The 25,000-nt window shown below is 38.2% G+C and overlaps 1 protein-coding gene across 1 annotated transcript in view; it reads left to right on the top strand.

The window, feature by feature from the left end:
- ncana (neurocan a) overlaps positions 1-25,000 on the top strand; it is a 133,699-nt gene that overhangs the window by 62,125 nt on the left and 46,574 nt on the right. The window contains exons 6-9 of the mRNA XM_079819706.1: positions 659-940; positions 6,189-6,305; positions 8,902-9,363; positions 21,524-22,624. Of these exons, the coding sequence (XP_079675832.1) occupies positions 659-940; positions 6,189-6,305; positions 8,902-9,363; positions 21,524-22,624 (1,962 nt within the window). The remainder of the gene's footprint in view (positions 1-658; positions 941-6,188; positions 6,306-8,901; positions 9,364-21,523; positions 22,625-25,000) is intronic.

The following is a 25,000-nucleotide window of genomic DNA, read 5'->3' as shown; positions in this document are numbered from 1 at the left end:
TATGTAAACACAAACTTTTATTTTGGATGCGATTAATCTTTTGACAGCCCTAATATATATATATGACATGAAATTTTCATTTGATGAGGTTTTTTAACATTAATATGAGTTCCCCTAGCCTGAATATGGTCCCCAAGTTGCTAGAAATGTTGATGGGTGTAAAGCGAGTTCTGGCTGTCTTTCTCTGCCTTTGAGAAAATGAGAGCTCAGATTAGCTGATCTGGAATTTTCCTGTTATGACGTCATACCAGGAAAGGTTACCTCCCCTTCCTCTGCAACATAAACTAACACTCATTTCAAATGCAAAGATGTCAGCCAATCACAAAACTGAAGTCTCACAGCAGACACGCCTCTTGAAACAGGGCATTCAGCCAGAGGGGTAATAACAGTATAGAAAAAAATGCCTTTTATTTCTAAATTATGACATTTTTTAATGTAAAAATCATACTAACAATATAAGTACACCTCAGGAAACATTATAAAATAATAGAAAAATGCCATGCCATGGGACCTTTAAGATGGCTTCACGTGTATTATCAGGTGTTGTTTGACGTGCTGAACATGAGGCTGTAACCGTTATTATATACTAGTGTTGTGACGTTAAATCAGCCGAACCCACGAGCCATCTGTCGTCCGGTCTCATCCCTTCGTTCTCCAGGTGAAGTGTTTCCCGCCTCCGTCCCGGATAAGCTGACTCGCGTGGAAGCCTCTGCTCAGTGTGAGTCTTCGGGCGGCCGGCTGGCGACCGTGGGTCAGCTCTACCTGGCCTGGAGGTCTGGCCTGGAGCACTGCGAGCCGGGCTGGCTGTCTGATGGGAGCGTGAGGTCTTCAGTTCGTGTGCTGCGCTCACAGTGTCCCGGCGGAGAACCCGGCGTCCCAACCGTTCCAGCAACACAACTGAGCAACGGATCCGCACGCTTTGATGCTTTCTGCTATCGAGGTACGTCATGCTTTACAGCAGCAGCTAGAGATCTGATCACGGCTAAAATATCACTCTACGGCATTATATTTTTAACTAATTCAATGATGCATTTTTAATTCAGCAAATGCCATTCAGCTTTCATCTTTGAAATATTTTTATTTTAAAAACCAATTTATTTATATATATATATATATATATTAGGGCTGTCAAACGATTACTCGCGGTTAATTGCATCCAAAATAAAAGTTTGTGTTTACATAATATATGTGTGTGTACTCTGTTAATTATTATTTATATATAAATACACACACATTCATGTATATATTTAAGAAATATTTGCATGTATATACTGTATATACATTTATATAATCTATAATATATATAAATATAAATGTTTTATTTATAAAAATAAAAGAAATTCTTAAATATATACATGCTTGTGTGTGTATTTATATATAAATAATAATTGACAGAGTACACACACATATATTATGTAAACACAAACTTTTATTTTGGATGCGATTAATCTTTTGACAGCCCTAATATATATATATATATATATATATATATATATATATATATATATATATATATATATATATATATATATATATATATATATATATATATATATATATATATATATATATATATATATTAGTAGTAATATATTTATTATATTAATTGTATATTATGTATAAATATTGTTTTAAATATTTATTTACATAATATATAATGTACTATATATACTATTAAGTATACTGTATTAAATAAATAAACATTGTAATATAATATATTAATACATAATATATAAATAAAATAATAGTAATAATATTATTCAGCAAGGGCCGTTCAGCTCTCATTAATAATTTATTATGTGATATTAATACATAACATATCATTAAAATAATAAAATAATAGTAATAATATTATTCAGCAAGTTTAAAATTTGTAACCAATTTATTACTGTTATTAATATTATTATAATTATATTTTATGTATTTACTAAATAAATAAATATACTAAAGTATAAAGGATACTATGTATTAAATAAATAATTGAATATAATATTAATAAATAATATATTATTGTTATTAATAGTATTATAATTATAATTCAATTTTAATATAATTATTTATATTATTCTAATATAATTATTATAGTAATTGTATATTATGAAGTAATGTTGTTTTTAAATGTTTATTTATTTATTTACTAAATAAATAAATATCCAAAATAATATACTATTAAGTATACAATGTATTACATAAATAATAATTTAATATATAACAATAATCATATTTTTTAACCAATTTATTGTTGTTATTAATATTATTAATATTATATTATAATATATAATTATTATATTAATTGTATATTATGTATTAATATTATTTAAAAATATTTATTGAATTAATTGTTTAATTAATAAATAAATAAATAAATATACTAAATAATATACTATATATGAAATAAATAATTAAATATGTAATATTTATTGAAAATATATATAATTAAAATAATAGTATAATAATATTCAGCAAGTGCTGTACAGATGTCATCTTGGAAATAAATATATTGTGCATTTTTAAATCAATTTTGTGGGTTAAAAGTCACACACATTTTTTTTTTGGAAATGGAAATGGAAAGTCGAGTCAAACGCATTGCTTTTTGAGACCATTTTTAATGTAGTTTGATATTATATGCATTAAGTACATTTGCACAGTATACAAACTGCATAATACATTTCTTTAAATATTAGATGGTATATATTTCTGAATATAGATTTATTTCAGTCAGGACCACTTAAGTCAAAAACATCATAGACAAACTTTTAGTCAACTTTTTATTTGCATATTTTGCAAAAGTTACATTTGGCGATATGGCTCTGTTCTTAATTCCCCATCATTATCATAAGCTAAAGACAGGGAACATGTTCTGATGACAACCTCACATTTCCTTAAACTGGGAGAGAAGCGTAAATCCCCCATTGAGAGCAGAGCATGCCTCAGTGACAACAGAACGACACTGATGAAGTTAAACACAGTTTCAGGAGGAGCTGGGGAGGAGGTGGGTTGCGAAGCAGCCAAGCAGGCAGACTGAACTTAAAGGTGCAGTGTGTAGTATTTATGAGGATCTATTGACAGAAATGCAATATAATATACATAACTATGTTTTCAGTGGTGTTTAAAGACCTTACATAATAAACCGTTATGTTTTTATTGCCGTTTCTATCTACACACACCGTGGGTCCCCTTACAGTGAAGCCGCCATGTTTCTACAGGAGCCCTAAAGGGACAAACTTCTCTACAGAGCGCTAGCTACTCTCTACTGTGTCCGACAACTTCATTTTTGTCCTGTGTCGGCCACCGTAGCTTCTCTATGGCTGCATTTACACTGCCGGTCTTGATGCCCAATTCCGATTTGCTGACTATATCCGATTTGTTTGACGACCCGCTTACATCATCTTTTAAAAGCGACCTGTATCCGATATTTGCATTTACATTATCCACTGGTGACACAGCCCAAGACCTTCTGACCCGGAAAAGGAAGTAAAACGGCGCGATATGCAATGGATGCAGACGAAATTATTACACTGTACAGTGTCTTCCAGTGTTAATTTCATGACGAATAATTTTCGTCATAATTTTCGTCAAAAACCTTTTTTCACTGACGAAAACTAAATAAAAACTAGTGTTGGATGACAAAAACTATGACGAAAATCAACTGTCATTTTTGTCAACAAATAAAAACGAGACGAAAATGTTAGTGAGGGTGGATTAGGGAAGAGATGGGGTCAGAACTGATGTCCTGTGTCACAGATGAGCACATTTGAGTTGAGCTGATCTAACTGCTGGAAAACACGGCTCACACACCCCCAATCCAGCTCCAGAGCGGCTCAATCAATAACACACATTTATGACAGACAATTGTTTATGAACTAATGCGGATGAATAATGACAATGTTTACTTTACGATGTTTATATAGTAATTTGTTTTAGACGGTTGTATCAATGCATATTTTATCTCCTGAACTTGAATGAGCTCCTGCAACTGCAACAGAGGCGCAGACATTTCAAAATAAGAGTCCATGTGTATTTCGAACTTGTTTGTAATTAAAAGTCACGCGTTATATATTAGTTTTTGCTTACACAATAAACTGTATTTAATTTAATTCCCATTTACTTCATAGTCAGGAGGAAAGACCAGTATTTGACACATATTCAATAAAGTATCAAGGGTTATAATAGTTCACTAAAACCATTAAAAAAAATCTTCATTACTTGAAATTAAATAAATGTTAACTGAAATAAAAAAAAATAACTATTTGAAGCTTTAGCTTAACCTGATATGGCCTAATAACTAAAACAGAAATACAAAGTTATAAAAACTATATAGATGTTTTTAAAAAACAAACCAAAAAGTGAATTGAGCTCTTTCATGTATTTTTAATGTTAAAAACAAAATGATGTCAAAATGTCAGTTAAAGTGGCCGTCGGTTATGTAATGCTTAATGTATCACAATTTAACTAAACTCATAAAAGACTAAAATCTTATGATATTTAGGAGATTATAACTAGACTAAAACTAAAAACAATTCAGGTGACAAAAATATGACTAAAACTAAATTGCATTTTAGTCAAAAGACTATGACTAAAACTAAATCAAAATTTGCTGTCAAAATGAACACTGGTGTCTTCACCCCAAAGGCTCCACTGTGTCGTACCTTCATCTTCCAATCCGCCATTAGTGTCATGTGATCGCAGTTCGTGTCCACCTGAGTTGACGTCATTCGCCTCCGCCCCTTTTCCAAAGACGTATGACTCGTATTTACTGGGGAATATCCGATTTGACCGCTTACATGGCAGACGCAAATGCACGTATCCGAATCATATCGGATTTATTAGCACATATGAGTGAGGATATCGGAATTCATGTGTTTTTTTCCTGCTTACACGTTCACGTCATATCCGATCTGTGCCACATGAGAGGGAAAAATCAGAATTGGTTCACTTGAACCATGTGGTGTAAATGGGGCCTAAGTGCTTTGAAAGGGAGGGGTGAGCATTAGGGGATTGCAATTCACAACCTCACCACTAGAGGCCGCTAAAACTTACACACTGCACCTTTTAAATTGCGCTTAAAGGATTAGTTCACTTTTAAATAAACTTTTGCTGATCATTTACTCACCTCCATGTCATCCAAGATGTCCATGTCTTTCTTTCTGCAGTCAAAAAGAAATGAAGGTTTTTGATGAAAACATTCCAGGATTGTTCTCCATATAATGGACTTCAATGGGCTCCAAACGGTTCAAGATCCAAATGACAGTTTCAGTGCAGCTTCAAAGGGCTTTAAACGACACCAGATGATGAATAAGGGTCTGATCTAGCCAAACCATCAGCTTCTGAGAGAAACCCAGCAGTATTTATGCTATTATTTTACCTCTTATCAGACGAACGTGATCATCTCTGAGCTCCGCCATAACTTCCGCTAAGTGAGGTCAAAATACGAGCGTGGTTATAGATGTATACGTAGATGCCTCATTAGCGCCTGCACGGATCAGTAGAATGAGGCATCTACGATCGATATATCTATAACCACGCTCATATTTCGACCTCACTTAGCGGAAATTATGGCGGAGCTCAGAGATGATCACGTTCGTCTGATAAGAGGTAAAATAATATCATAAATACTGCTGGGTTTCTCTCAGAAACTGATGGTTTGGCTAGATAAGACCCTTATTCATCATCTGGTGTCGTTTAAAGCCCTTTGAAGCTGCACTGAAACTGTCATTTGAACCGTTTGGAGCCCATTGAAGTCCATTATATGGAGAACAATCCTGGAATGTTTTCATCAAAAACCTTCATTTCTTTTCGACTGCAGAAAGAAAGACATGGACATCTTGGATGACATGGGGGCGAGTAAATGATCAGCAAAAGTTTATTTAAAAGTGAACTAATCCTTTAAATAAGGCGCACTGTGTGGGAGTTACCAATTGAGTGCATCGGAGTCGGATCTGGGCGGCTGATATGGGCGGGGTTTGAGCTGATGTCAGCTGATTGCGGAGCTTGACTACACGGCCTGCCTGAACTAACACAGAATGCTTGATTTATCTGACAAGACTTCCATCCAAAGAGATTTACAGTGCATTCAAGGTTTGCCTGGTAATGGAACCGTGACCTTGACGTCTCTTGCATGTGCTCTAGCACTTGAGTCATGTGTTTAGAGAGAGAAACTGCAGTGATTGAATTTAATCTGTCAACAGCGAAGACACCGCAGAAGGCTCTGACGGGCATCGTGAAGTCCTTACTGAGACCCTGGAGGTACATGACCGGAGACGACAGCTCAGAAGACGCTGCCCAATCTCAGTCCTCCACCAGCGGTACAGTTCATTTACAGCATTAGCCAGTGGATGACCTGTCCAGAATCCATCACAACATCCTGTTTGCATGTTTTACCTTATTCTCACATGTCCACTTTTAATATTAGTCAAGGTTTTTGCATGAAAAAGTCATAATCTTGTCTATCAGGTCCAATCTTCAGCTTCTCTTTAGAAAAGGATGAGAGTTTTAAATGACCTTGCGAACACTTTTGTAATGTTTTGATTGATAATTATATTCTGCTCATTTAAATATATATCCAAGGGGATGTTACACTGCAAAAATGCTTTTCTTACTTAGTATTTTTGTCTTGTTTTCAGTCCAAATATCTAAAACATCTTACATTAAGAAGCATTTACTAGACAAGCACAAGTTTTTGTCTTGTTTTGGGGGAAAATAACTCAAAATTAAGGGAGTTTTTGCTTAAAATAAGCAAAATAATCTGCCAATGGGGTAAACAAAATAATCTTAATTCAAACACACAAAAAAAGTTTATTTTGCTTACCTCATTGGCAGATTATTTTGCTTATTTTAAGCAAAAACTCCCTTAATTCTGAGTTATTTTCCCCCAAAATAAGACAAAAACTTTTGCTTGTCTTGTAAATGCTTCTTAATGTAAGATTTTTTAGATATTTAGACTGAAAACAAGACAAAAATACTAAGTAAGAAAAGCATTTTTTGCAGTGTACACACTTTTAAAAGTTAGAATGGTTTGAGAATTATAAGAAATTCAGTCATATTTTCCACCTAAAGTCATAGAGTCACAGTATATACATTCAATTTTATACATACATCAAGTTTTTGAAAGAAATTAATGCTTTTATTAAGTAAGGAAGCATAAAAAGTGACAGTGAAGGCATTTATAATGTTACAAATGATTCCATTTCAAATAAATGCTGTTTTTTAGAACTTTATATTCATCAGAGAATCCTGAAAAATAAAAATATGAACTGTTTTCATCATTGATAATAATCATAAATGTTTCTTGAGCATATTAGAATGATTAGTAAAGGATCATGTGAAACTGAAGACTGGAGTAATAATGATAAATTCAGCTTTGCATCGCAGAAATAAATTACATTTTACTAGATATTCACATACACTCACCTAAAGTATTATTAGGAACACCTGTTCAATTTCTCATTAATGCAATTATCTAATCAACCAATCACATGGCAGTTGCTTCAATGCATTTAGGGGTGTGGTCCTGGTCAAGACAATCTCCTGAACTCCAAACTGAATGTCAGAATGGGAAAGAAAGGTGATTTAAGCAATTTTGAGCGTGGCATGGTTGTTGGTGCCAGACGGGCCGGTCTGAGTATTTCACAATCTGCTCAGTTACTGGGATTTTCACGCACAACCATTTCTAGGGTTTACAAAGAATGGTGTGAAGGGAAAATCATCCAGTATGCGGCAGTCCTGTGGGAGAAAATGCCTTGTTGATGCTAGAGGTCAGAGGAGAATGGGCCGACTGATTCAAGCTGATAGAAGAGCAACTTTGACTGAAATAACCACTCGTTACAACCGAGGTCTGCAGCAAAGCATTTGTGAAGCCACAACACACACAACCTTGAGGCGGATGGGCTACAACAGCAGAAGACCCCACCGGGTACCACTCATCTCCACTACAAATAGGAAAAAGAGGCGACAATTTGCACAAGCTCACCAAAATTGGACAGTTAAAGACTGGAAAAATGTTGCCTGGTCTGATGAGTCTGGATTTCTGTTGAGACATTCAGATGGTAGAGTCAGAATTTGGCGTAAACAGAATGAGAACATGGATCCATCATGCCTTGTTGCCACTGTGCAGGCTGGTGGTGGTGGTGTAATGGTGTGGGGGATGTTTTCTTGGCACACTTTAGGCCCCTTAGTGCCAATTGGGCATCGTTAAATGCCACGGCCTACCTGAGCATTATTTCTGACCATGTCCATCCCTTTATGAGCACCATGTCCCCATCCTCTGATGGCTACTTCCAGCAGGATAATGCACCGTCACAAAGCTCCAATCATTTCAAATTGGTTTCTTGAACATGACAATGAGTTCACTGGACTAAAATGGCCCCCACAGTCACCAGATCTCAACCCAATAGAGCATCTTTGGGATGTGGTGGAACGGGAGCTTCGTGCCCTGGATGTGCATCCCACAAATCTCCATCAACTGCAAGATGCTCTCCTATCAATATGGGCCAACATTTCTAAAGAATGCTTTCAGCAGCTTGTTGAATCAATGCCACGTAGAATTAAGGCAGTTCTGAAGGCGAAAGGGGGTCAAACACAGTATTAGTGTGTGTTCCTAAAAATCCTTTAGGTGAGTGTAGAACACACTTATTTTAAATTATAATAATATTTCACAATATTACTGATTTTACTGTATTTTTCGTCAAATAAATGCAGCCTTACTTCTTACTTAAATCTTACTGACCCCGGACTATGTGTGTATGTTGTTCAAATGAGTTATTTCTCATACTTGCTGTCATTGAAAGAGCAAGTCAAATCTGAACTATTCTTGTTGAATATCCTGTTTCACTTGGAAATGTCATATTTTGGAAGTAAACAGTGTTGTTTGTCATGTTAAGTTGAATGTCGACTGTATTCCAGACGCACAGGCTGCCGGCCAGTCTGACCTTCCTGACCTTCAGCCCTCTAACTGGACCGGACAGGTGGATTTGGACAGAGAGCCGCACATGGCCGCCCAAGCCCCCGAGCTGTCAGCCGAGTATCTGACAGTCCGTCTCCGCGCTGGAGACACGTCTCTGGACTGGAGTGGACAGTTGGACTCGTTCCCGGACAGTGAACAGGTGGTCCCCGCTCCGGGGTCAGATCTGAGGCCTGGTGGGTCGGCCGCAGAGGAAGAGGATGAGGATGAAGGTCTATCCGGTCAGTCTGTCAGTCCGACAGCTCCTCAAGGAAAGGGCAAGAGTTCCCTCACCAACATCGTCAGCTCGTTATGGAAACCCTGGCGCTACTTGACAGGAAGTGAGGCGGAGGCGACAACCAAGAGTGTGGCGGCAACAGAGACACCCGTGAGGGACATGCAAAACACTGCAACTCCCGCCTCAGGTAACTACCAAAAACTTTCATCAATGTTCCTCTTTCTTTAGTGTGTAATGATGAGCATCTCTCCAAAGTCACTTGCTGCATCCCAATTCGCCTACTTATACTACGACCTAAAAGTATGTTGTCTTTTTGTGAAGAAAAAGTACATACTTTTGAGTGTGTAGCAGAAGAGTATGCAAGCTTTGGGACAAACACTACTTTGTCATCTTTAACGGACTCTGTTGCTTAGTTACGTGCGTCCCGTCACGTTTAACCCTCTGGGAGTCTTCATTTATGGGTCACACTCAGGACCTTCGGGTCAAAAATGACCCCCATAGGAAATGAATGGGAAATTTGTTTTTTTGTGCAAACAATCTACAAATCAGCCAGGATACAGAAAAAAAGGACTCAACAGTGAAGGGGTGAATCTCTAAAACATCAAGAGTGCAAAACAGACAAAAAAAAACTCACACACACACACACACACACACACTTATACATACAAAAACACACGCACACACAAATGAACGTGTGCCATTCCAAAAGCTAATTGTGTGTGTGTGTGTGGTTTTTTGTCTGTTTTGCACTCTTGATGTTTTAGAGGTTCACCCCTTCACTGTTGAGTCCTTTTTTCTGCATCCTGGCTGATTTGTAGATTGTATGCAGAAAAAACTCTGTATTTTCATATTTTTGCCAAATTCCCATTCATTTCTTATGGGGGTCATTTTTGACCCGAAGGTCCTGAGTGTGACTATTTTTTTTACGACCACTTAGACTTTTCAAATCCTGTCCCCAATTTTTTTGGGTGTTCATATACCAAGTACCAAGTTTCGGACCATTCCTATGAAGCTACGATTTTTAACATTTGTTTATAAAAACGCTTCGGGTCATTTTTGACCAGGAGAACCCCAGAGGGTTAAACTGCCCTGTCAATCATCGTCACAGTTCAAATCCTCCACATTCAGTTTGATTTCTTACCGTATCGGAGAGAATACAGATCTGCCATTTGTGGGTCTTTAATGCAGAGACTCTCCTCAAGTGTTTGCAGTTTAAATACAATGATGCATTTAAAAGTTAATGGCCAAACGTATCATTACAAAAGTTCTCAATGCGGCTAGGTGAAATATAAGGAGGATAATATTGAATAAATATCTTTTCGTCAGGTTAAATACTGAAAATTGCTCACTCAAACCCCTTTATCTAACCCTCTCTACTTAACCGTCATGTTTGTAGTTTTTTAACACTTTTTATCCGCGTTTGTAGTTCTAATTGAATCCTCGTCCATCTCGCAATGGGTTGTGGGTAATATCAGCCGTTAGAGTGCGCATCGATCTGCACTTCGGATTCTGACCGGAAATAGTAGACCATCCAGGAATCATTGGAATACTCTTTTCAACATACTACGATTCGGGACATACTAATTCTATGTTCGAATACTATTTAGTACGAAAAGTATGCGAATTGGGACGCAGCAACTGTTTCTGAACTCCCTCCATTTGTAGTGTTGAGTTTTTTCCGGGAACAAACACTTCCAGAATAAAGGGGGCGGGGCCTGGTTGAGTTAGTTAGTAGTGTGTTGAAACTGGTGGTTATGGGAAGGGGCGGGGCATTTCCCAAACACGCTGGAAGCGCTTGACCAATCACAACACACTGATCCAGCCGACCAATCAGAGCACAGTGTGCTTTTCAGAAGGCGGGGCTTCATAGAGACAGGAACACTGTACACTTTACTCCACAGTGAATTTGCCCTCCTTGTCAAATCGCCGGCTTATTCACCTTTATAACTTTATATATAAGGGTATCATAGGCAGGCTCCCATGCTAGTCCTTATGGCTTAGCATCCCAGAAAATGATTTCATTGAATGTACCTCAAGCCTGGACCGAGTTGTGCAAAAAGGCTTCATGTTTGTTGCACCTTCAACTCGGAATGACCTACAGAAAACACTTAAACTACAGAGTAGGGCTGTAACCATTTGCTCAAAAATAAAAATCTCGATTAATTAAACATGTTACCTCGATTACGATTAATGAATGATTATTTTGCTCTTTTTTTGGCTTTCCTTTTTTTTCCCTCATAGTTCACTGATAAGGTTTGTACTCTAAATATTAAAGGTGGGATATTTTGTTCTAATGAAAGTGCATTTCTTTGTGATTTTAAAATACTTGAAGGAAACAGCAGTTATTGTCTATGGGGCAGATTTTTGCTTATTGTACATCATAGGCACATAGGCCTACATTACATTTATCTGAATGCATTAATGAGAGAGTGATTGTGTGTGAATTACTCATACCGCCTCTATTCATTATGAAGCTGTGGTTTGTACTTACTTCAAAGGTATTGAAATCTATGCTATACGGTTGTGTTTCTAAACTACTTTAGTGATAAATCACAGGGCAGCATTGAAAATGAGTTTCTGCGCTGCTCTCTGCGCGCGATCTTCACGTGATGTGCGAGCTTCTGTCTGAGTGTTCGTGTGTCACTATATATCAGGCATTAGTTCAACATAATGCACATCTGATGGACTTAAATCGCTTCAATGTTCAAACTGGCAGGCCTTAAAACACATACAAATGACAAAGCTTTGTGAGGACGCAAGTGAAAGTGATCTGGCGCGCGTTGTCAAAGACACGGCTCTCTGTCTCACAGAAAAAAGCTCATGAGCACTGAACGGAGAAGTTTTCCATAATGTTGTTCTTGAATAGTGCACAATCGCTTTAATGTTCAAACTGGCAGGCCTTTAAACTCATTTAATTGACAAACTTCATGAGGATGCAAGTGAAAGCGATCTGGGCATCTATAAACACAGATAATCGCTCCTGCATCTTCCCGTGTGTCTGCAAACTGCTCTTGATGTGACTGACGGGGCGGAGTCACGTGAAAACCCAAATAACCCACATGGGAAAATAACGTGGGTTAGAGGTTCTGAAATTAGTTTTCGGGTAATCGTCCAGCCCTACTACATAGTCTTATTTCCTTGAATGGGTTTAAAGGTTATGTTAAATCTATAGATGAGTCCATCCACATGTGCAAATGTTTTAATTAATGGCACTTTTATATCATTGAAATGTACTTGAGTTGTCTTTGCCTTTTTTGTGTTGTTTTGTGATTGTGTGATCTTGGCCAGGTCTCTCCTGAAAAATCTCAATGAGACTAACCTGTTTTTTTTCTAAAATGACTTAATATATGAAGTAAAAAAAATCTAAATTGAGTTTACGCCTAAAACAAGAACAAATATCTGCCAATGGGGTAGGCAGTGTAGGACATTTTTTCTGTTTCTAACAATAAAGAAGTGCTAAAGCTCTGCACTGCGTATAATAAAAGAGTTGAAATGAGGCGGTTATTTTAAGAACAGTAGTGGAGACACGCTGAGAGGAAAATTAGATTGATTCTGTTGTACACTGTAGAAACTGAGAACGCTTGAGAATGTACGATTATTTAATACATATATATATATATATAGACTCCAACTATTCAACTAAGTTAAAAATGTTGCGCCTTTAAATAATAATGATTTTTGTTTAGATTTAGCATTACTTATCAGCATGTTAAGAGCATTTTATAACAAACAAATGATTTATGGATGTCTTATTAAAATGCCATTTAAATGCTTCGTTTTTAAAACGTTGTATTTTTAAAGCATATAATGCAATGCGACACAGTGATGATTGACAGATGAACAAGTGTTTTCTTTAAAGCACACTGTAATTTCGCCTCCATCCAGGCCCGGAGTGGCCATCGGGAGAATTCCTGGTAGGACGTTTATAAATTTGGCTGGCAGTAGAGCATAAAGACAGTTTCACACGGGACGCGGAGAGAGCAAGACTCTACTTCCTTTTCAATGAGAGACAGACGGAAAGCGGCAAATCGGAGGCGTTCTAATAGGCAGTGTGTAAGCACAGCTCTTCATAGCGGCTATAAAAATGATAAATATATTATATGGCGAATATAAATATTAAGGCAAGCCACATGACTTCTCCCTCGCTTTCTCTCTATTTCGTCACACTCACGGAACATGCATGTTATTATGTGACTAGTCAGTGGTGTAACATGACCAGGGCCTAAAACTAACCTCTCAAAGGCCGGTGACTAGCGAAAGCACGTTGAATGCGGGTAAAACTGGCCTGCAATAAGGACAGTGCAGTGGTCAATGTAGAACTGAATGTACGTGAGAATTACCTGCAGCAAAAACAATATCATTAACATAAATGTTAAAAGTATAGGGCCCAGTAGTGTTGTAGTCAAGACCACCTAAACCGAGACCAAGACAAGACCAAGACTTTGAAGGGTCGAGACCAAGTCAAGACCAAGACCAAGACAGGCCGAGACCGAGTCAAGACCAAGACCAAGACAGGCCGAGACCGAGTCAAGACCAAGACCAGTGCAAATCCCCACATTGCATGACACACTTCTGATAAAATGTGGAATATGCATACGATTGGCACTTCTCTCGTGTGTGTGGGTGTGTAAGAGAGAAGTTTTGATAAAATAATCAACAGGCATTGCTGATATGTGGGAATTTATCTTTTTAGCAAATAAATGCGAATAAACACTTAAGAGCTGAAATGAACTTAACCATTTATTCAGAACTCCTTTTCAATGGTTTGCCATCCACCTAACACGATGCAGGCATTTTGGCCAAAAAAATTACAAAAATTGTAATTGGGAGAACCTCAAACATTGATGACATTATATGCCAGACCTGAATGAACTGCCGTGGCAAAACACTTCTAACAAGCTTGCCACCAAGGACAAAACATAAAGCTGTAGTTAATGAGAAAAATTAAATAAAATCTGATCAATGGGAAAAGTGGGTAAAACTTTACAATACGGGTGCACTAGTATGCATTAATTCATCCTTAATTAATGCACAGATAATCATGAGTTAATGTATTACTAATGGTGAACTAACCCATTTATTAATGATTACTGCATCAGCAACTAATGAAGATTCTACATGATTAATAGATTAAGTCATCATTAAATTGTTATCAGTTAAATATATCATAATGTATTAATTCCTTAATAACATATTATACTAACTAATCATTTAAATTAATTACCACAACGGGTCAAAGCCACGCATTTCAACTTCCAGTTGTCTGCTTTAATTAATCATTAGCTAATGATTTACAAATGTGTCATTATGTTATGACTTGTTGAGGCACATGACTATTAACTAATTGATTAAGTAATATTTACTTGTGGTTATGGGTTTTGAATTAATTTTGAATTAGTTAATAGTCATGTGCCCCAACAAGTAAAGTCATAACACAATGATACCTTTGTAAATCATTAGCTAATGATTCATTAAAGCAGACAACTGGAAGTTGAAATGCATGGCTTTGACCCATTGAGGTAATTAACACGTTGCTTTACATTATTAGTTCATATAATATGTTATTAAGGAATTAATACATTGACACATTTAACTAATAACAATTTAATGATTACTTAATATATTAATCATGCTGAATCTTCATTAGTTGCTGATGCAGTAATCATTAATAAATGGGTTAGTTCACCATTAGTAATACATTAACTCATGATTATCTGTGCATTAGTTAAGTGTGAATTAATGCATATTAGTGCAAATGTCGATAGAAGTTTGACGTGGTCCCAGCCGTCTCAGTAAGCGTCGCGTTGCAGAACTTACACACTGCTGTATGTTTTCTTTTGGATGCATTTTTGCAGATGAACTCTTTGTGGTTTAGGTAGCCAAATTGTATAACAGAAGATTTGGCTGACATCTCTCCAACAGCCACGGTGACGGCACAGCTTGCTCTCCTGTCTCAAGCATTCACGTGTGGAGTGTGTGTGATGCGATGTGGGGGTTGGCGGCGCGGCGCGGCGCAGCGCAGGGAGGGGAGTAAAAACTAAAAGTATTTAAAATTAGACACGAGTCAAGCTTTTGGTCTGAAGTTTTTTGTCTAATCATCACAGTAATGATGTTAACAAATAATTTCGTGATATGCTCTCAGTTGTGGTCTTGACCGGTCTTGAAATTAAATCCCGAGTCCTCTGAGTCCGAGACCGAGACGAGACCGAGTAAAAATATGGTCGATTCCGAGACGAGACCAAGACCTTTAAAAAGTGGTCTCGAGACCGGTCTCGAGACCAAGACCGATCTCGAGTACTACAACACTAGGGCCCAGTATACTTCCTTGGGGGACCTCTTTAAATAGGGATCTGACCAAAACCCCTCCACCCTTACTGATTGTGAACGACCAGAGCAGTAACTCTTGAACCAAGCCAGACAGCTCTCAGAGAGTCCAATACCTCTTAGCCTATCCGTCAGTATGTCATGTTCCACGGAGAGTCAAAGGCCTTTGCCAGATCAACAAATGCAGCTACACAATATTCATTTGTTGTCAATGGCACATATGATGTCGTTGAGAACCTTAAGGGCAAGTGATGGGCGCTGCAATAATATAAGCTGATTTCTTTAAAAAATAATGGATCTAATTCATCCAATCCAGCAGATTTATGAACATCCAGGTTAAAGGGTTAGTTCACCCAAAAATGAAAATTCTGTCATTAATTACTTACCCTCATGTCGTTCGACACCCGTCAGACCTCCGTTCATCTTCAGACACAAATGAAGATATTTTAGTGTAAATCTGATGCTCTGAAAGGCCTCCATTGGCTCAATGGCACGGTTCACTCTCAAGACCCTTAAAAGGCACTAAAGACGTCGTTACAAAGTCCATCTCACTACAGCGGCTCTACAATAACTTTATGGAGTGACGAGAATAGTTTTTGTGCACAAAAAACCCTAAATAACGACTTATATAGTGATGACGATTTCAAAACACGGCATCATGAAGCTTCGAAGTGTTATGAATCAGTGAGTCGATTCAGCGGTTTGGATCGCCAAATTTCAGCAGTTTGACACGCGATCCGAATCATGAATCGACTCACTGATTCATAACGCTTCGAAGCTTCATGATGCATTGTTTTGAAATCGTCATCACTATATAAGTCGTTATTTGGTTTTTTTTGCGCACAAAAACTATTCTCGTCGCTTCATAAAGTTATTGTAGAACCACTGTAGTGAGATGGACTTTGTAACAACGTCTTTAGTGCCTTTTAAGGGTCTTGAGAGTGAACCGTGCATTGAGCCAATGGAGGCCTTTCAGAGCATCAGATTTACACTAAAATATCTTCATTTGTGTCTGAAGATGAACGGAGGTCTGACGGGTGTCGAACGACATGAGGGAAAGTAATTAATGACAGAATTTTAATTTTTGGGAGAAATAACCCTTTAAGCAATTCCCCAATGCCCCAGAGGGAGGGTGGACCTAAGGCAGGTGAATGCCTAACAGATGCCGAGTAGACTGAAGAACAAGTACCGGGATTATTGTCGTAAGCGCAACCAGCATTAACAAAATGTCTGTTAAATTGATCAACCATTTTGGATTTATCTGTGATAACAACACCGTCATATTTAATTACCGTGAGCAAACGGAAGGTGATATTTCAGGGCTCCAGACTGCGACTAAATGGTGGCATTTTGCGACCTTTTTTCCTGCTGGTGTGACTGAATTTGTTTGGAGGTCGCACTGGTGCCCAACTGATAAGAGCTGCCATTTCTGTTACATATGAGTCACATCGGACGGCAAATGAAACGAAAGTGGAATGGAACCGCGCTACTCATTTAAGCTGAGCTGCGCGGACAGTTTATCAGCTCGGAGCAATAATACACATCGCAGCGCGAGCTCATACACGGGCCGATCTCGATCCCGCCACACCGTTACTAAACAGCGCTGGCAGATCCAGTGAGAAAGTGCTTTAATTCACCACAGTATTCAGTATCCAGTCCACAAATCATAAACATTCACCATGGATTTAATGTAGTAACACCCCATTTTGTTGTTGTTGTTGTTGTACATTATTCATCTCAGGGTTCGTACAACCTTTTGAGAGTGAAATTCAAGCACTTTTCAAGTGTTTCACACTTTTTGCAGCACTTCAAAGCTCTAAATATTATCCAATTTTAATATTATTTTTAGTGTGATGATTTGTAAAACTAAAAGTGTAAAGGTGCTGGCCACTTTATGACAAAAAAACTAAACAAAACACTATACACTGCAAAAAATGCTTTTCTTACTTAGTATTTTTGTCTTGTTTTCAGTCCAAATATAAAAAAAATCTTACATTAAGAAGCATTTACTAGACAAGCGAAAGTTTTTGTCTTGTTTTGGGGGAAAATGACTCAAAATTAAGGGAGTTTTTGCTTAAAAGAAGCAAAATAATCTGCCAATGGGGTAAGCAAAATAATCTTGTTTTCTGTTTGAATTAAGATTATTATGTTTACCCCATTGGCAGATTATTTTGCTTATATTAAGCAAAAACTCCCTTAATTTTGAGTCATTTTCCCCCAAAATAAGACAAAAACTTTCGCTTGTCTAGTAAATGCTTCTTAATGTAAGATTTTTTAGATATTTGGACTGAAAACAAGACAAAAATACTAAGTAAGAAAAGCATTTTTTGCAGTGTAAGCAGTAGGTGGTGGCATAGGAGCACTTATTTGACTTATTAGACATTTTCACTCCTTAATACATGGACAAAAAGTAGAAAGTCACAAAGTCTCATGAAAAACTAAAACTTTTCTTCAAATTGTGACTGGATTACACAGAAAACAAGTAAAGAGTGTTCCTTGTGGTATAGAAGAACAATAGTACATTTAATAAGAGTGGAATATTTACAATTAGGTTTTTGCACATTACTGTTGTTGATAAAAGTTCATTTTTTTCTGCATAGCAATTCAAGCTCAGCGCTTCACTGTTACATTTCCGATAAACAAACATGTACTATTATTAGTAACTGCACTTGTTACCAAAACAATGCAAAACAATAGTCATTTTATGATTAAATTAACCTTATGATAAATTTTCCTTCACTGGTGCCACTGCTCTCGAATGTTAGTCTGGAGCCCTGTATTATCACAGTATTTATTAGTAATACAGTGGAAATTAGTAGATTTGGTTAGCATGTTGATTTACGGTGTGCACCCCTACATTTTCTGGTTGTGCCCCTAAAATATTCATTTGGGGGCCACTGTGCTCCTAGTGAGAAAAGTTAGTCTGGAGCCCTGTATTTTCATTTCCCATTATTTTGATGGAAATGCTAATGCTTATATCTTCTTTTCGGCTGAAAATGAGCCCCAGTCTCCATCCATCCCAAATCGAGGAGGCCCAAATGTTAAAGTTTCAGGATCATACTTCAGTTAGTCTCCTTTCTGTCTTCATTAATACAGATACCTCGTCTGGCCCAAACTGAACCCGACAGCATTAATGTTTAACGTCAAATGGAAACTTAGGCCTGTCGCCTACATTATTAAAGTCCATTTTCCAGGAAGGCAGAATTTCGGCTCAGCCCCAGTGGAAGCTTCATAATTGAGGGTTGAAAGCCTGAGACTGGAAAACTGCTACCACACTGTTCACTTACGCACTCTTACTGTACGCTTGAATGCCTTGTGTGGTTTATTCTGCTGATATACCAAACATACAAGAGCCTTGTGTATAAAACTTTCCGTGGATTTCATCACAGAAGTGTGTGTATGCACCTCAGCAAAATTCCCTTTTTAAAATCCAGTCAGCGGAAAATTGTGCGCACATGAATCTCCAGGCCGAAATAACCATATATGGAGCTACAACACCTCGTTTTACTATGTATGATTTCATCTGCATACATTTGCATATTCATATTCCTATCCGGACATTAGGAAAATATGAGATGCAGACTACACTCTAAAAAATGCTGGGTTAAAAACAACCCTAGTTGGGTTGAATATGGACAAACTCAGCAATTGGGTTGTTTAAACCCAGCAGTTGGGTTAAATGTTTGCTTAAAATAACCCAATTGCTGGGTTAAAGCAACCCAATTGCTGGGTTTGTCCATATTCAACCCAACTTGGGTTGTTTTTAACCCAGCATTTTTTAGAGGTTATAAATGCCGATTGTGCCGTCACATTACATTGCTAAAAATTCATTCTTTGTCTTGTTTTTGATTAAATATATCAAAATATTTTCATTCTTTTCCACTGGCCAAATAGTATTTTTAATTGTTTTAAACAAGTCAAATGTATGCAATTTTGCCTATAAGGCAAACATAAACTCTAAAATATACTGGGTTAAAAACAACCCAAGTTGGGTTGAAAATAGACAAACCCAGCAATTGGGATGTTTTAACCCAGTGAATGGGTCGTTTTAACCCGGCGGTTGGGTTAAATGTTTGCTTAAAACAACCCTATCGCTGGGTTAAAACTACCCAATTGCTGGGTTAGTCCATTTTCAACCCAACTTGAGAGTGTACACTCTAAAAATGCTGGGTTAAAAAAAAAACCAAGTTGGGTTGAAAATGGACAAATTGGGTTGTTTTAACCCAGCGGTTCGGTTAAATGTTTGCTTAAAACAACCCAATTGCTGGGTCAAAACAACCCAATTGCTGGGTTTGTAAATTTTCAACCCAACTTTGGCTGTTTTTAACCCAGCATTAACCCAGCAGAGTGTATATTTTAGTATGTTTATATATATTTTTAATGGGAACAGATTTATTTTTTTACAGTGCAAATGCAATTGTCTGACTTTGTCACTGACCAAACAGATCTAAAGCTAATATTTTATTATTTTAGTTGATTATGTGGAGCATTTCAGAGCGCTCATCCATTAGGACGCTGCTTTAGGCCAGAAACAAGTACGCAAATGCAGCCGCGAGCGCTTGGCCTGCAGGCGTGCTTGGGTTATTAGCTTCTAGCAATGATTGATTTCACACATCATTGCATTGCAAAATGTGCCGGCACTCAATTCATAACTGAATGCAGGATGCGCTGGCCAAGTGCTTGTGTTAAGTTTGTTTTGCTGTAATTGCCTGTATAGAAGCAAGACAGCTCACTAGGTTTAGGAACAGCTTCTTTCTTTAGTAAAATCACATTTGTTGTAAAATATCCATTGCTTTTGTATCAGCACAGTGTAATCATCTATCAGTTAGTTCTTCTTGCTGTGATATTATATTGTGCATTAAGTGAAAACATTGGGATTTAATTTTGTGAGCGGCATAATGTGAAGATCAGACGTCTCCTGTGTTATAATAAAGAATCAGTGTTATTCCAGTATTATTTATATGCTATTATAGTATTTATAAATATTTAAAATTAGCTTTAATTTGAATGCTTTTAGTTTTTTATTATTCTTTTTTTTTTTTTTTTTTTTTAGGTACTTATATTATTAGCTTTTGTTTTCAGTTTTTTATTATTTTCATTTTATTATGAATTTTTCTTTAATTTTTTGTAAATTTGTTAGGTGCTTTTTATTATTTTTTGTTTTCAGTTTTTTATTATTTTAATTGTATTATGAGTTTTTGTTACATTTTTAGTAAATTTTAGCAAAAACTGTTTTCAGTTTATTTTTTGTTTTATTACTATTAATTTGTTTAATTTTTTTTAAATTCGTTAGGTGCTTTTAATTAGTTTTTGTTTATTTTTTTTATAATTTTAATTTTATTATGAATTTTTGGAAAATTTTTGTAAAAACTGTTTTCAGTTTTTTATAATTTTTTTGTTTTAATATTATTAATTTGTATATTTTTTATAAATTCGTTAGTTGCTCTTTTATTAGTTTTCAGTTTTTTATTATTTATTTATTTTATTCGTTTTTTGTATATTTGTTAGTTGCTCTTTTATTAGTTTTTGCTTTCGGTTTTTTATTATTTTTGTTTTATTGTTATTCATTTTTGTTAATTTTTTAGGTTTTTATTAGCTTTAGTTTTTTTTTTACTTTATTTTTTATTTCAGTTTTATTTATTTTTTAACTTCAACTGCCAAAGCAACATTTTCATCTAATAAGAATGTACAAATATTTCTGCATATAACTAAAACATATAACTTGAGGAATTGATATCTAGAACAGGTGGAGATTCACGCTAAAGTGTGATTCAGATAACTGATCTTAAAAATGAGCAACAGTAGTAGCGACGCTTGACCACTAACAGACAAAAGGCAAACAGCCTGAAGTCTTAGACGAGTAAACATAAACTGGAGTCAAGTGAATAAGTAATGAAAAAGTCTGGCAGACATTTCACCGCTCTCTGGAGACAAAAAAACAGACTGGAGGGATGAATCCGAGAAGATGCACTGCTGATTGAATGAACCACCACAGTAATCACAGCCTGTGTTTGTCTTCATAGGGTTGATGTCGTGGTGGAGTCGCTCATGGCTGTCTGCTCCTTCATCCGTCACTGATAAATTTAGCACATCCAGAAGTACGGACATACCGACGTCACTCCTTCCAAACGGCATGGGCAACAACCACATGGGCCGACCTGCACAGAGCGGTCCGGTGTCCGCAGGAGATTGGGTCATGGTGACTGAAATACCCGAGCAGAAAACCAAAACCGCCGAACCCAAAGTCTCCATATCAACTGATAACTACTCCGGAGAGAGCAGAGTCCCGGAGATGGAGGGCAGCTCGTGGGGAGACACGGACCCGTCTTCCCAAACACCCCTGATGGTGATGACATTGAGCACTGGTTCCCTCGCCACCACTGGTTCTCTCGCCACCACTGGTTCTCTCGCCACCACTGGTTCTCTCGCCACCACTGGTTCTCTCGCCACCACTGGTTCTCTCGCCACCACTGGTTCTCTCGCCACCACTGGTTCTCTTGCCACCACCAATTCTCTCGCCACCACCAGTTCTCTCGCCACCACTGGTTCCCTCGCCAACACCGATTCTCTCGCCACCACTGGTTCTCTCGCCAACACCGATTCTCTCGCCACCACTGGTTCTCTTGCCACCACCAATTCTCTCGCCACCACCAGTTCTCTCGCCACCACTGGTTCCCTTGGCACCACTGGTTCCCTTGGCACCACTGGTTCCCTTGGCACCACTGGTTCCCTCGCCACCACCGATTCCCTTGGCACCACTGGTTCCCTCGCCACCACTGGTTCCCTCGCCACCACCAATTCCCTTGGCACCTCTGATTCCCTTGCCACCACCAATTCCCTCTCCACCACTGCACACGGCCACGAGGCTCGTGGAGAAATCCAGTACAGACGCAGGAACAAACCCAAGCGACTCAACCCAAGCACCACTGAGATGACGACAACCATCATCCAGAGCACAGCGACATCCTCTGGTGTGTCTTACAGTACTGAAAAAAGTGATTCGACCATCTCCACATCGGCAGACGAGTCTCAGACAAGCTTTGGAATGACGGTGACCAGCAGCGTAAAGCCGGATCTGAGCAGCACCGAGGCCGCCAGGAACAACCACTCCATTGGAGAAGAAGGTAAGATTTTTATGTTTTCAAGCAGGGCCGTAAACAGGGTTTTATTAATGCAGAGGTCCCATAATTGAGGTTGCTATTGGGGGTTCTGGGACATTTGCTGTACGGATTACAGGAATCACGTAAATATATATTTTCAGTTCAAAGTGGTGTAATTAGACAAAAGTTTATTAGTTGGCATCCGTGATTATTTATGTTGATCTTTTAACATTTCTATTGTGAAACACTGTCAGATACTAAATGTTTAGTTTAGCTTCTGTTGTTTAATTGTGTAACCGATCCATCTCGACCCGCTCTGAATGGGATTCTAAAGGCCGCAGCCGGTCGGATCAATCGCTAGCGTGCCTCTTGAGGCCAGGGGCTTATATGCACAGCTCTTATAGGCCTACGGCCGTTACACTCACCCAACAAAACTTCACTCCCACCCGGGTCACGGCACCAATGTAACCCCTCTGGTGCTATTCGACCCGCTCTGAGCGGGATTCAAACCGAGGTCTGTGGCGTGATAGGCACCTCTTGAGCCCACCTCTTACTGGCCTATGTCTGTTACACTCACTCCCCTAAACCTCACTCCCATCCGGGTCACGGCACCAAATGTAACCGGTCCTACTCAACCTGATTCGAATGAGATTCGAACCGGAGTCACTACGTGGGAGGCGGGTGTGTTAACCAGGACGCTAAAGACCATAGCCGCTCAGATCATTTGCTAGCGTGCCTCTTGAGGCCAGGGGAGTGAGGTTTACATGCACAGCTCTTATTGGCCTACAGCCATTACACTCACTCCCCTAAACCTCACTTCCATCTGGGTCACGGCACCAACGTAACCCCTCTAGTCCTATTCGACCCGCTCTGAGCGGGATTCAAACCGAGGTCTGTGGCGTGATAGGCACCTCTTGAGCCCACCTCTTACTGGCCTATGTCTGTTACACTCACTCCCCTAAACCTCACTCCCATCCGGGTCACGGCACCAAATGTAACCGGTCCTACTCAACCTGATTCGAATGAGATTCGAACCGGAGTCACTACGTGGGAGGCGGGTGTGTTAACCAGGACGCTAAAGACCATAGCCGCTCAGATCATTTGCTAGCGTGCCTCTTGAGGCCAGGGGAGTGAGGTTTACATGCTCAGCTCTTATTGGCCTACAGCCGTTACACTCACCCAACTAAACCTCACTCCCATCTGGGTCACGGCACCAAATGTAACCCCTCCGGTCAAACCAACCGGCTACGAGGAGCAACCCCTGCATACAAACTTGATTTGAAGCAAAAAGGTTTTTGAAAATCTGTGATCTTAACGGCTTTAGTGAGGGAAAGACATACAATTCCATGAATCATTGTGAATTAATCAAATTTAAAACAATGGAGAAGTAGAAAACTATTCATTTAAAGTTGTTGCACAGAAATAATATATTTGAGGTTTATTGCAAAATATGCATATACAAATTAGTGCACAAAATATGTGTGTGTATTAAAATATACATCATAATAATTATTATACACAATACACACACATACAGTGAGGAAAATAAGTATTTGAACACCCTGCTATTTTGCAAGTTCTCCCACTTAGAAATCATTGAGGGGCCTGAAATTGTCATCGTAGGTGCATGTCCACTGTGAGAGACATAATCTAAAAAAAAATCCAGAAATCACAATGTATGATTTTTGTACTATTTATTTGTATGATACAGCTGCAAATAAGTATTTGAACACCTGTTTATCAGCTAGAGTTCTGACCCTCAAAGACCTGTTAGTCTGCCTTTAAAATGTCCACCTCCACTCCATTTATTATCCTAAATTAGATGCACCTGTTTGAGGTCGTTAGCTGCATAAAGACACCTGTCCACCCCATACAATCAGTAAGAATCCAACTACTAACATGGCCAAGACCAAAGAGCTGTCCAAAGACACTAGAGACAAAATTGTACACCTCCACAAGGCTGGAAAGGTCTACGGGGAAATTGCCAAGCAGCTTGGTGAAAAAAGGTCCACTGTTGGAGCAATCATTAGAAAATGGAAGAAGCTAAACATGACTGTCAATCTCCCTCGGACTGGAGCTCCATGCAAGATCTCACCTCGTGGGGTCTCAATGATCCTAAGAAAGGTGAGAAATCAGCCCAGAACTACACGAGAGGAGCTGGTCAATGACTTGAAAAGAGCTGGGACCACCGTTTCCAAGGTTACTGTTGGTCATACACTAAGACGTCATGGTTTGAAATCATGCATGGCACGGAAGGTTCCCCTGCTTAAACCAGCACATGTCCAGGCCCGTCTTAAGTTTGCCAATGACCAATTGGATGATCCAGAGGAGTCATGGGAGAAAGTCATGTGGTCAGATGAGACCTTGAGATGAGATGAGAACTTTTTGGTCATAATTCTA

This window comes from Gobio gobio (genome assembly GCF_949357685.1).
Source record: "Gobio gobio genome assembly, chromosome: 6".
Lineage (NCBI taxonomy): Eukaryota > Metazoa > Chordata > Actinopteri > Cypriniformes > Gobionidae > Gobio > Gobio gobio.
This window is presented reverse-complemented; position numbering and strand designations above follow the sequence as displayed.